This window comes from Podarcis erhardii, assembly GCF_964252035.2.
Source record: "Podarcis erhardii genome assembly, chromosome: 10".
Classification (NCBI taxonomy): domain Eukaryota; kingdom Metazoa; phylum Chordata; class Lepidosauria; order Squamata; family Lacertidae; genus Podarcis; species Podarcis erhardii.
The window spans coordinates 72,812,982-72,826,048 of NC_138500.1; the positions used below are offsets into that span (position 1 = coordinate 72,812,982).

The window sequence follows — 13,067 nt, forward strand, 5'->3', positions numbered from 1 at the left end:
GGAAGCAATGGGGAAGGGAGGTGGGTCTGGTTGTGGTCTATAAGCCACCAGCTGGCTTGATTAAATGAGAGCATGAAATATATGAAATTGGGAAGAGAAACATAATTGTTTTAAAGCAGCTGTGTACATATACCAAACGAGTTGGGTGGTTTGAAGGCACATGATGCTCCACCTTGCTGAAGCTAAGTGGGTCAGTGTCTGCTTCCACAAAACCCCAGGTAAGGTGCCCTGAGTGCCGTGATGTGCTCAATAAATCTCAACCTAGCAGAAGCCCCGGGGGCCACAATGTAATTTCCACAGTCCATTCCATCTCAGTTTGATGAACATCCTTTCCCCAAGTCCTCTTCCTTATGTCCACACTGGAGTATACCTTCAGAAGACACTGGGGAAGGAGAGAAACAAGCCATTGAAAGAGGATCTTCTTCCCAATCTCTGTCTGTAACAACGCAGAACTAGCCTTCAGTCTTTCAATTGTCTATGCTCATCTCCTCCATTTTACAGAATCCCACTTTTTTATCTCTGTTCTTGGCCAAGTGCTAATAAATGCATTTAAAAGGACAACATAGCATTTTCCTTAAATCTCTGATATGTGGAGACACCCCACACCTCAATTCCAGCCTTCTATCACATTTCAAAGAAGCAGTCGGCCTTTCCAAACAGAGAGTGGGTATTAAAACATTGTCATCCTGAACCCAAGCAGGCATCAAATTCCTGGCCCCACACAGATCTGTTGGACTTGTGTCTCTGACATCAGTGAAGCCAGGTTTTTCCACATGTGCCTTTAACTACAAGCTCTGGGAACTTCACTATTTCCATTATTTTCACCAGATGAATTAAGTCATCATGTCCAATTCCATTAATCACACTGCAGAATGACAACACACACACACATAACCAAATGAACAGCTGTGGACAAACATATTAATGGATGAGGGCAGGAATTTAAAACCTTAGGGTACATATGTGAGTTTTTTGGGTGGGGGGCTGTATGCCTGAGTCCTTTCTGATTCCTGGATCCAGCAAGGGTTAAAATCCAATGGATGATTCAATTGTTGGAACAGGCCAGGCCAGCCTCTTGGCAATGGCCCTACATATAGCCCGTTTGTATAATAAAGGAAGCTGTTCTGTGCCAGAGGGCAAATGGGTGCCCCGCCTCCCTCACCCGGCTGGTGGTGAGAAGACAAAGGTCAGAGGCGTGGGAGAGAGCTAGCCAAGAGGCAGGAGACCGAGAGTGGCTGTGCCTAGGGGAGAAGCAAGGCCTGCTGGGGTGCTAATGCTGTGAGCCCCTCCAGCATAGGCTCAGGTTGCATAGCTGTGTAAATAAGCCATAAAGAGGCTGCAGTCTCCGCTGCCCCTCATTCCAAGGAAACCAAACCTGGGTAAGTGCCCAGAAGATTGGAGTGGCTGCAACAATACTGGCTGTACCCTATTCTTGTGACTGTATTTTATTTTAACTGTCCTGGAACTTGCTGGTTAAGGGCAAGTCGTAAATTCTATTGTTGCTGTTGTTGTTGTGAATTATTGTTCACAATTTCTTTCTTTGAACCAATTGAAAACTGACCTGCTGAATCCTGCATTTGGGCCTTATTCATTTCTCCTTTCTGAAACATGTCCCAGGCAGTTGGGAAAAGTTTCCTACCATAATACATCATAGGAATGTGCAGGGGAAATGACAGGTAGGTCTTTTTCAATTAATTCGATAGATTGAAAAGCTGCAAATAAACAGAATGACATCTTTATAAAATATACAACCGGGTTGTGTTATGACATCGCCAGAAAGAAAAAGGCACCAGATCAGATAATAGAAAAAAGGCCAGGGTTTACCCCGTTAATCAGGCTTGTTCTTTTGCAGACCAGAATGTAAACAAGTCATGGGAGTGTGTGTTAGTGATATATGTTTATTATCATATCCTCTCAACCCAAGAACCATTTTGCATCTATAATAATGGATGGCTTGGTTGATTGCTTAAAAACAAAATCCCAACTGCACTCAAGTGTGCAAACATCACTCAACAATATTAAAAAGTTGTGCCCAGTTGATTTATCTTATTGTTTGTCTAAGCATCATGACCTTTGGTCCATGGCCAGCTTGTCATTAAAGGTAAAGCTCTGATTTCACTGGTGAGTAAATTATTATGGCATTTTAAATATATGCTCCATTGGTCTCTATTTACCAGGACCGTCCCTGCTTTCTGGTACTTGCCCCTAGTAAATCACCAATTTTTGCTTGGGAGAGCCTTTTTTCAAAGTATGTTAGTGAGAGTGACTGAAGTTACCATTCTCTTCTGTTTTCAGCCATTTCCTGAATCTTCTAGAAGTCAAATATCGGGGGGTTAAACATATCCCCGCCTCCAGCAAGACGCCTTTGGAATGATGATACATTATTTCCTAGCATTACTCCCATTGGGCCACTCTGTGGCAAATTAAAGATGGCGGCAGGCTGTTCTGCCATTGCAAACAGCCTTTGAACACTCCACCGCCTGCTTCCCCAAAATTCCCAGTATTGACCATAATGCCCCCAACCTCCTGGCTGGTGAAGGGCTATGCCCAGATGGTGGCGACTGCTATGCGCAGTGAAAAAGGTGGGATATAAATGGCAATAAATAAATGGAAAAGGGGAGCAACAACATCACAGGCTTGTTCCCAGTTCACCTGCATCCTATTAGGATGCAGGGGGGTGAACAGCTGTGTTAAATGTTATGAAAAGTAGTGATTTAATTTTTAGAGGTTTGGAGAAATAAAGAAGAAAAGCAAATAATAATAATAATAATAATAATAATAATAATAATAATAATAATGTCCCCCAATCCTATCAAAGGCACCAATGTTATTCTGGCCTTGGCAATTTATTGAACAAATCAAGGGGGAAACACTTCAAAAAAATCAAGGAAATAAATGAAATTGTATTTGGCAACAAAGTACAAGTATAACAACCACATAAGCCAGGTAAATAATTCTATGGAAACATTCAAAATGAGAACATTACTTTCAATGCCCAAATTCCATAAAGACTTCATTATTGACTATTAGATGGTCAGATAGTTTAATCAATAACTTCCCACTTCAGGTGAATTGTTTGAAAGCCATGTTGTCCATACATCTGGGGCTGTCAGACAGCAGAGATGTGAGAAGTGTTGGCATTAGCAGGAAGTAAACGTTACATAGTAGAGGTCTTCTGGTTTAGCCACTGGACTTCACCCGTTTTACTGTTAAAGAGGTACTGCAGTCCTGTTGCTAGAGAAGGGAAAAATGACTTGGTCTTAGTATTATTTTTATAAATAAATAAATAGCACTTTTTCAGCACATCCAAGTGTTCCAAGTATGTCCTATACATTATCTTCTTGTAATCTTTATAACACTATTGCAAGGCAAAGCAGTTTTCCCATACAGTTATACCGTGGAAGTCGAACGGACTCTGTTCCGGAAGTCCGTTCGACTTCCAAAGTGTTTGGAAACCTAAGCGTGACTTCTGATTGGCTGCAGGAAGCTCCTGCAGAAGCCCTGTCAGACGTTCGGCTTCCAAAAATAGTTTGCGAATCGAAACAGTCACTTCTGGGTTTTGATCATTTGGGAGTTGATTTGTTCAGGAGCCAAGGCATTTGAGATCCAACATATGACTGTACTGAATCACCTGTGATTCAGAATGCACTTTCCTCTTCACAGAATTATAGAATTGGAAAGTTGGAAGACATGCTGAGAGTCATCTAGTTGAAGCCCTGCAATGCAGGAATCTCAATTAAAGCATCCATGACAAATTGCCATCCAACCTGTGCTTAAAAACCTCCAGGAAAGGAGAGTCCAGCAGCTAGTCTGTTCCACTGCCAAACATCTCTTGCTGTTAGAAAGATCTTCCTTCCCCATTCTTTGGAACTGTTACAACCCTGTAGACAGGGTCTATAGCTGAATATAGTGGAATTATCGTGGAATCTAGCACAAGGTTAGCACTTATTTCCATATTATTTCCAAACATTTTCTTTTCTAGAAGGAAATAAGATGAAAATGAGCACCAAACATGCAACATATTCCACTATAGTTCCAGAAGTCGCTTCTACATTGCATGAATGCAGAATTTAACAATTAGAGAAAAGTCATGGAAATTGAATAATCTGCTGTGCATGGATGCAGCCCAAATCATATTAGAAGTGTTTGAAAAAGGTGGGCATGATTAGCCTGGAGAAGAAGAGATCAAAGAGAGACATAAGGACTATCACACAGAAGATGGGGCAGACTTGTTCACTGTAGTTCCAGGGGCAGCAGAACAACAACTGGGTAAGAACCTTCAAAGATGCAGATGCTGGCCAGGCTTTAGAAGAACATTCTTAACAGTGAGAACTCTTCAAAAAAAACCGGACTCTTAAAAAAAAACGGGAACAGTCTGTACACTGGGTGATTCATGGTACACTAGCGACACCATGTGGACAGGCTTAAAAGGTCTACTGTTTGGATTTGAGTAGTTTTCTCTCATTTTTATGGCTTCTCTCAATCAATATTCCGTTTTGTGCTTCCCATCACAAGAGCTGGAACCTTGATAGACCGATTGCTCTGGGAAACTGCATGTTTTGTTGTTAAATTTATTAAACAAAATGAATGTACATAGAATTTGAATTCCAAAATACACAGTGGAACAAAACCTTTATTGGAAGGAAGTGTTCAGAGTTTCCCAAAATGCCAAGTTAACAATATTACTTAACCGACATGAAGCTGATTCGATTTACAGATAAAGGTAAAGGTAAAGGGGCCCCTGACCATTAGGTCCAGTCGTGACCGACTCTGGGGTTGTGGCGCTCATATCGCTTTACTGACCGAGGGAGCCGGCGTACAGTCATGTGGCCAGCATGACTAAGCCACTTCTGGCGAACCAGAGCAGCGCACGGAAACGCCATTTACCTTCCTGCCGGAGCAGTACCTATTTATCTACTTGCACTTTGACTGCTAGGTTGGCAGGAGCAGGGACCAAGCAACAGGAGCTCACCCCGTTGCGGGGATTTGAACCGCCAACCTTTTGATCGGCAAGTCCTAGGCTCTGTGGTTTAACCCACAGCACCACCCGCACCCCCAATTTACAGATACCATGAAACAAAACCCCTGGTGTTGGAATCAGTAGTTCAGGAACACCTGAAGCAGCCTTAAAACAATTGGTTACTGCAGTTTGTTTCTTTAAGATTGCCAATAATGTGCACTTTTGTGAAGGAATAGGTGAGTGAGGAAATCTGAATTCTCTCCTAGGGAAAAACTGATGTGTCAGAATTTTAGTGTTAAACTATTGTGTGGGGATTCAGCTTCAATGCCTTCCGTTGTAGACTCTACATCGTCACCTCCATAATTAGGCAGATATTTTGAAGGCACCAGCTGAAGATGCATTTATTCCTTTGGGCTTTGGGGATCAATATGTTGTTGAAGTTCAAAAACTTAGGGTTTTTGTCTGCTGAGTTTTACTATTTTGCTTTTAGATATATAGTTTTAAATATTTTAATCTGGGGTTTTTTGAGAGTCGCTGAATTTAACAGGCTGTCAACCTGCCAGGGCTCTTTTGGGAGGAAAGACAATATATTAACACAGCAGATCATTGCCATCAGTACCACCACCATAGGGAGGGACGGATCCAGAAGAGGCTTGCTGGGGGGGGGGGGACAGAGCTGCCATGCTAGCCTCCTGGCATGTGGGTGACTGCTGCTTACTAGGAGAGGGGGGGCATGGAGCAAACACACCAATAGGCACACTTGATAGTTTCCCACATGTGACCTTTGAGAGTTTAAGCCAAATTGATCTCAAGGTGCATATTCTGTGAGATTCAACAAAAGTAAACTTGCAAGTGTATTTTAAAACCCATATTGATATTTACCTGGATCCATTGCACAACCGTCATAAATGATAGAGGGCTGAAAGGCAACATAAATCACTGTCGTTAACACACCTGTACTCTCAGTGCTTCTGGTCACCATTGACTTTTGAACTAACAGAAGGTATTTTTGTTTATTCTATAGATTTATATGCTGCTTTGCAGCTTGGGGCCATGAAAGCAGTCTACAACAATAGAATTATTATTTTCTAAACAAATTCTAAAAGCATTTATATGACATTCTAAAAACAATGAAACAATTCCTACAGCTGTACAATTAATATTCCACAAAATGACCGATTCACACTTCAGGGAAAGATTCTTAAACAAAAGCATTTTAGGTAGTGACTTAAACATCAAGATTCTAGCTACCTTTCCAACTGGTAATTGATTCCAGAGGGCTGGAGCTGCAAGACTAAAAGGCTGGCTTCTAGCACAAACTAAACCCCTGTTCTAACCACTATACCTTGACAATCTTTTCCACAGATATAGGCACACCTCAGCTAGTGCGGTACAGTGGTTAGAACAGGGGTGGGAACCCTTTTTTATTTTGAGGGCCACAGCCCCTTCTGGGCATCCTTTGGGGGGGGCACATGCCAGTGGTAGGTGGGACAAGAGGCAAAAGTGGGCAGAGCCATAAATGTGAATGCTCATAGACTCATAGAATGGTAGAGTTGGAAGGAACCACGAGGGTCATCTAGTCCAGCCCCCTGCAATCCACAAATCTTTTGCCCAACATGGGGCTTGAACCCACAACCCTGAGATTAAGAGTCTCCTTCTCTACTGACTGAGCTATCCCAGCTCAACAGGAGCCTTCAAAACTGCCAGAACTCTCTCTGGGACCTTGAAAAAAACCACACCTTTCTCTACACTCAGACATCCCTTTCTACCCTTTGCCCAGACAAGCAGGAAGCATTGCCAGAGTTCAAGGGCACATTCCAGCCAGGCAAAGGAACAGAAGGAGGGTGCAATGCAAGGCTGGCAAAGGGCTTCAGGAGGACGTGTCACTTGAGGAGAGTCTGAAGAGGAGAATTGCCTGGAGGGCCACATTTGGCCTCTGAGACCCCCAATCTCTGGCTTAGAGTATCAGGCCAGGGCGGCAAAGAGCCTGGCTCAGATTCCCAGTCAGTCATGCAGCACACTGGGTGACCTTGAGCCAGTTCCTATCTGTCAGCATGACCTACTTCACAGGGCTGTTGTGAGGATAAAATGGGGGCAGACCATACACACTGACTCAAGCTCCTTAGAAGAAGGATGGGAAATAAATGTAAAGAAAGATCCTTGCCCAGTCCAATGAAAAAGGGGTGAGAGAGGTTCTCTCTCTTGAAACGCAGCTACGTTCATGGCTGGCAGACAAAACGTGCAGCCTCAGACTTCTTCCCACAGCCACATGGGATTTTGATTGGTAGCACAATGAGCAGGGGTGTTTCCGCTTGCAAATAACAAGTGCAATTCCACTTACTTCGGAGCTCACAGACACTTTTCTGAATGTCACATCTGACTGGGGTAGATTCACCGTTGGATTCATTTTGCTGGTAGGGAGAAACAGGAAAAGCAGCATTAGACAAGTGTTCCCCAACTCAGCCACAGTGTGTGCAGGGGAGCCACTTGCGAAGCAGGATCAGGCCAGCTGTTAGGAAGCAGCATCTACTCCTATGCAGTGCCAGATGCTGCTCCTTTGTGACTCTTTGAAATACCTCCTAAATACCTCCCCCTCCCTCCTCTTCTGCTGCTGACAGGAGGCCAGATGTGTAGCATCCCCTCTTTCTGCCCGTCACTCCTGAGTGCAGCATCTGTGTTGCCATTTACACACCATCATTTGGCATTGTTCCAGAATGTGGAGAGTTATGGCACAAGTTTCACGGAAATCTTAGATGATAATATTCATATCTGAGTGGATTCCATCATCTTCTGTGCTCTAAAACAATAATAATCTATCATCATAAGGCTCAGAAGAACTCGTGGTTGTGGATGCAGTACTGCCTGTAACATCAGAAATCCCTTCACAGGAATATTGTCCCTGTAGGGATGCGGGTGGCGCTGTGGGTTAAACCACAGAGCCTAGGACTTGCCGATCAGAAGGTCGTGGTTCGAATCCCTGCGATGGGGTGAGCTCGGTCCCTGCTCCTGCCAACCTAGCAGTTCGAAAGCACGTCAAAGTGCAAGTCGGTACTGCTCCAACGGGAAGGTAAACAGCGTTTCCGTGTGCTGCTCTGGTTCACCAGAAGCAGCTTATTAATCCTTTCCACATGACCCGGAAGCTGTGCGCCAGCTCCCTCGTCCAATAAAGCAAGATGAGCGCCGCAACCCCAGAGTCGGTCACGAGTGGACCTAATGGTCAGGGGTCCCTTCACCTTTACCTTAGGTGTTCTACCAGGAGGCCTTACAAACAGCAGGGGAGAGAAGGCAAGCAAAATGCAAGGGAGATAGTGAAAGATACAGGAAATTGAATGCAGATTTCCAAAGAATAGCAAGGAGAGACAAGAGGGCCTTCTTCAACAAGCAATGCAAAGAAATAGAGGAAAACAATAGAATGGGAAAAACCAGAGATCTGTTCAAGAAAATTGGAGATATGAAAGGAACATTTCGTGAGGTGGCAAGAATGCACAGACAACCAACATAAAGAGGTACAAAGCAGCCTTGAATTCATGCCTATTAAAACATATGCTGCAAGAGATAAATGAAAATCTTGGAGGTTTCTGACCTCCAAGGTTTCTGTGACTCCAAACCACATGGAAGAAATGAGTGTCGTTTATATTTTCTGGCAATATTCCTAAAGTGGCTACACAATTTGTGCTAAAGTAGCCTGATGAGACACTATGCACACGAGACAGAAAAGGACCCTTACCTTGGAGAATTGGCATGTTTTTCAGTGTTCAGGACTGGCAGATGGTTTTGGTCAATACAGCACTGTGGAAAGAATCTTCCACATTTGGTAACACTGTTGAGGGTAAAAACGCCATCAACATTAGAATCACGGGGTGTGTATTGGGGAGCAACACATGGAGAGGTGGAAGTTTATTGGAAAGGGCTGGCACAAAATGTATTGTCAGTAATCTTTTGAGGTTGGGGCAAGGGAGATTGTGGGCAGAAGAACCTCCTCTCCTGGTCGTCTTGTCCTGGCCAGGGAAAATGGTGTGCAGGAGGCAGCAGCAGGAGAAATATACCGTATTTTTCGCTCCATAGGGCGCACCTGACCATAGGGCGCACCTAGTTTTTAGAGGAGGAAAATACGGAAAAAAATATTCTGAATAAAATGTTGCACTAAACTATTTAAAGCAGCAAAGCAGGCGGCTCCTGTCCACTTTGCTGCTTTAAATCGAGCCTCAGAGGAGGGTAGGAAGGGGAACCATGGCTTATCTAAGCCCAGTTAATAATGCTGAGCCAGACTTATGGCCATTGAGATTAGCCTGGCCGTCTCAGTGGAAATCTGGGGAGGCTGGGGTGGACTTTCAGTGGTCAAAGTGTGGTTGTGTCTTCCTGCCCGGCATCTATTTCCTGCCGTCTTTCCCCCCTGCACCCCCGCACCCGGCTTCGAGGGAAGGAAGCGGAGCCATGGATCCTCTGCTCGCAACTGCAGTGGATTCCCTCCACTTGGAAGCAGGAAAGTGGGAGAGGAGCTGCTTACACGAGTGTAAGCTGCTCCCCTCCCACATTGCCGCTTCAAAGGGAGCCCAGGAGGAGGGAATCTGCTGCAGCCGCAAGCAGTGGAGAATCCATGGTCCCTTTCCTTCCCTCCTCCGTGATTGCTTTGAAGCAGGAAAGTAGGAGGGGAGCTGCTTACACGAGTGTAAGCTGCTCCCCTCCCACATTGCCGCTTCAAAGGGAGCCCGGGAGGAGGGAATCTGCTGCAGCTTCCCTCACCTCCCGCAGAAGCCGCACGTTCTTTAAAGGGGCTGTGCGGCTTCTCTTGGCTTTTCTGGGAGGTGGGGGGATTCCCCCACCTCGTAGAAAAGCCCGCAGGAGCCGCTCAGCCTTTAAAGGGGGCGCCGCTCTTGGGGGCTTTTCCCCGAGGAGGGAGAAGGGACTGATGCGGCCAGTCAGTCCCTTCTCCCTCCTGGGGAAAAGCCTGCAAGAGCGCACAAAGCTTGTGTGCGGCTCTTGGGGGCTTTTCCGCCTGCCTCCCCCCTGCATTCGCTCCATAGGACGCACACACATTTTCCCTTGCTATTTAGGAGGGGGAAAGTGCGTCCTATGGTGCAAAAAATACGGTACACTCCAGGTGCATGTCACTCATACAGCCCCCTCCCCAATCCCAGGGATATATTGGGGAAAGACGAGGGCTTTGGATCCAGATCCTGCAATCTGCACCCCCTTTTGGGTCACTCACATCAGTGGAGTGGTAAGGTTAGGAGGCATTTCCACAACGGGAGGGTTTGTGAGGCCAGACCTTCTTCTCTACCTATGGGCTTCACTCTCTGCAGGAACGGAGGGAGATTCACTCTATTCCATAGCCGCTCAGACTCCCTTCCACAGACCAGGAGACTGAAACCTTAGCTCCTAAGAGAACTGAACAAGGGCATGCAGGAACATCCATGTTACCTACCACCTACAGAATTCTTGATACACACATTTGTGTTGCTGTAGTATATGAAATGTGGTGCTTATTTGTATCAAACACAATTCCCTCTTGATGAACAGCAAATCACTTTAAAAACTCCTCGAAGTCTCAGGATTGGTGTCTCATGAGACATGGGGAGAAATGGGAAACTTCTATTGCAGTGGGTGGAATATCTATCAACAGACTAGTCTAGGTGTACATTTTCATATTCATTGTCTCCTCTGAGCTGTCCCCAAAACTGAAGGTGTCCTTACTCTTTGAAGCAACCCCACACTGCCATATACAAGCACATCAGTAGGAGGGCTGCTGCTATAGTTAGGACAACAGGAAACCAGTTTTCGGGATGCCAATAATATAAAGTCTGAATCAGCACTGAGGTGGTAGCCTAGAAATAAACAAACAACAACAGACATTTGCAAAACAGAAATGGATATCCATTAGATTTTTCAAAATGCAATATAATCTGGAAAAGAAAATTCAAATTCAAAGTTAATTCCAATTAAACGTGAATATGATTGGGTCCAGAAGGGAAGCATCGTGGTTCATAGAACACCCTGAATAAAAGGCATGTGACATGCTTTTAAAGCTTTTTCATAAGCAAAAATGCTCTAAATAAATCTCAGATTCAGTTAGCTCGCTGTGCTAGTAGAAGCCATTACAAGACCTCTAGCTAGCAAAGCAGATGTGTGTGCTAATGAAATGATTGTATTAGTGCAGGCATAGGCAAACTCAGCCCTCCAGATGTTTTGGAACTACAATGCCCATCATCCCTGACCACTGGTCCTATGCCTGTATTAGCACACTGCTGAATCCCGCCACCCTCAGTCTGCATAATAGTGAAAACTATGAAAAACTTGTAGTATGGGTGGGGAACCTGTGGCCCTGCAACTATGGCTAGGTTCCAACTCCCAAATGGAGGATTGAGTCTAACAAAATCTGGGGAGGTCACAGGTTCCCCATCTCTGATCTACATGGTAATGGCGGGAAAGGGCCAAAGATTTCTGGGTGGTTCACAATATAAAAAACAAAAACACAAAATGCATAATAAAACAAGAACGGAACAAACCAATAACCCTCCTCCCACAAACACATTTAAAAGGCTGGAGAATGTTAATCCAACAAAGGTCTGGTTACAGAGAAACGTAACCAGAGAAACTTGGGGAGAGCATTCCACAAACAGGGAGTCACTGCAGGAAAGGCCCTCTCTCATGTTGTCACCCTCAGAAGATGATCTCCGGGTCTGAATAGGTTCATATGGGGAGAGAGATGGTCCTTGAGGTATTTAAAGCTTTATAGATCAAAATCAGTGCTTTGAATTGGACCTGGAACATAATTGTTTGCCAGTGCAGTCAGGCCAGATTGAAATATGGCCCTCAGCTTGAAAAAGTTCCCCCACGCCAGGATTATGCCCTCTTTTTCCAATTTTACACCCCCTCACTTGCTGTTAGTTTTTTTTTTTAATGTGAGAAATCCTAACCACAGTTTCCCCACATCCTGTCTTCCTCCATCCTAAACTCACATTAAAAAGAAAGTTTCGAAAAGGCTTAGAAATTAGATGAATTTGTACTAATGACAGGCCTATACTTTGTCCGGTAGGTGGCAGTGTTCCTATGTTAAAAGAACAATTGTGTATTGTAGAACATGAAACACTTATTGGAGGGGAAATGTGAAAACTTAAGTTTCGACATACTCTTGAGAAGTTGCAAAATAAAAGCAGAATATTGTCGTGGGTGTTTTATTTTTCTTTTAAATTTGTGAGCGGTGCAGCATTCTTAGTACCAGAAAAGAAAAGGAAAAACCTAGCTAACAGAAAATAGAAGACATTAATTTCAGATTTTAGAAGAGAGAGAAAATGCACTAATTATATAAAATTAAATACAAAAAAAGCATTCCCAGAAAACACCAGCAACTGGTGAGCCCCCTAAAAAATGTGTTACTGGCTGTTAAGTTGAGATTGTGGCAAATTCTACACATTGTGTAGACATTAAATAGACATTGGGTCTATTTAATCATTGTAAAATTATATTATATAAGTATTTTTATGAAAGTGTGACTTATATATTTTTATAAATAATTATTTTGCATGAAGACCATCTGGACTAAGTATATATGGGCAATATTGAGGGCTTCGTGCTCTTGGCTGAGTCATGAGATATGGAGCCCTCTCACCTTCCCTCAAGCAGGAAACAGTGTGCCTTGGATCTAGACGTGTATCAGCCTGGGGTCACAGAGGCTCCAAGATCTGCCACTATTTCTGCAACAGGGTCTCAGCAGGGTCCCTGTCTGCAGAATCCTAGAGCTGCCCCATCAGCATGAATGGGGAGTTTTAAGCCTCTGGGAAGACGTACTCTCATCTCCTGTACTGATCTGCAGCTAATCAGAGTAAAAGGAGGTGAATCAGCCACTGAGCTTTGGCTCCTGGGGTCACTCTGAAGAAAAGCACCAAAGAGGATTTGCTCTGGCTGCTCTTAAGCACCAAAAACACAACATGATTTCGTTTCAAGAGAATGGTGTGCAAGTTCTGTTACAAAGGAACTTCAAGGAAAGCACAACGTGAGTGACCCTGAAAGAAGACACTGGCGCTGTCCAAATCATTTGCACATGTGTGCACACAGAAAATAGGAGATGTGGCTAAAAGGCAAGACCTGCAGATCAGCACTGATGGTT

General features: G+C 44.3%; 1 protein-coding gene across 1 annotated transcript in view; it reads right to left on the bottom strand.

Annotated features, from left to right (window-relative positions):
• Positions 1-2,959: 2,959 nt before the first annotated feature.
• The window catches only part of LOC309351638 (cadherin-related family member 4-like), a gene marked incomplete at its 5' end in the record, with an annotated part of 70,310 nt that continues 60,202 nt past the window's right edge, over positions 2,960-13,067 (bottom strand). Inside the window, 5 exons of the mRNA XM_081879426.1 lie at positions 2,960-3,234; positions 5,843-5,879; positions 7,302-7,371; positions 8,688-8,780; positions 10,655-10,785. Coding sequence (XP_081735552.1) covers positions 3,158-3,234; positions 5,843-5,879; positions 7,302-7,371; positions 8,688-8,780; positions 10,655-10,785 — 408 coding nt within the window. The 3' untranslated portion in view covers positions 2,960-3,157. The remainder of the gene's footprint in view (positions 3,235-5,842; positions 5,880-7,301; positions 7,372-8,687; positions 8,781-10,654; positions 10,786-13,067) is intronic.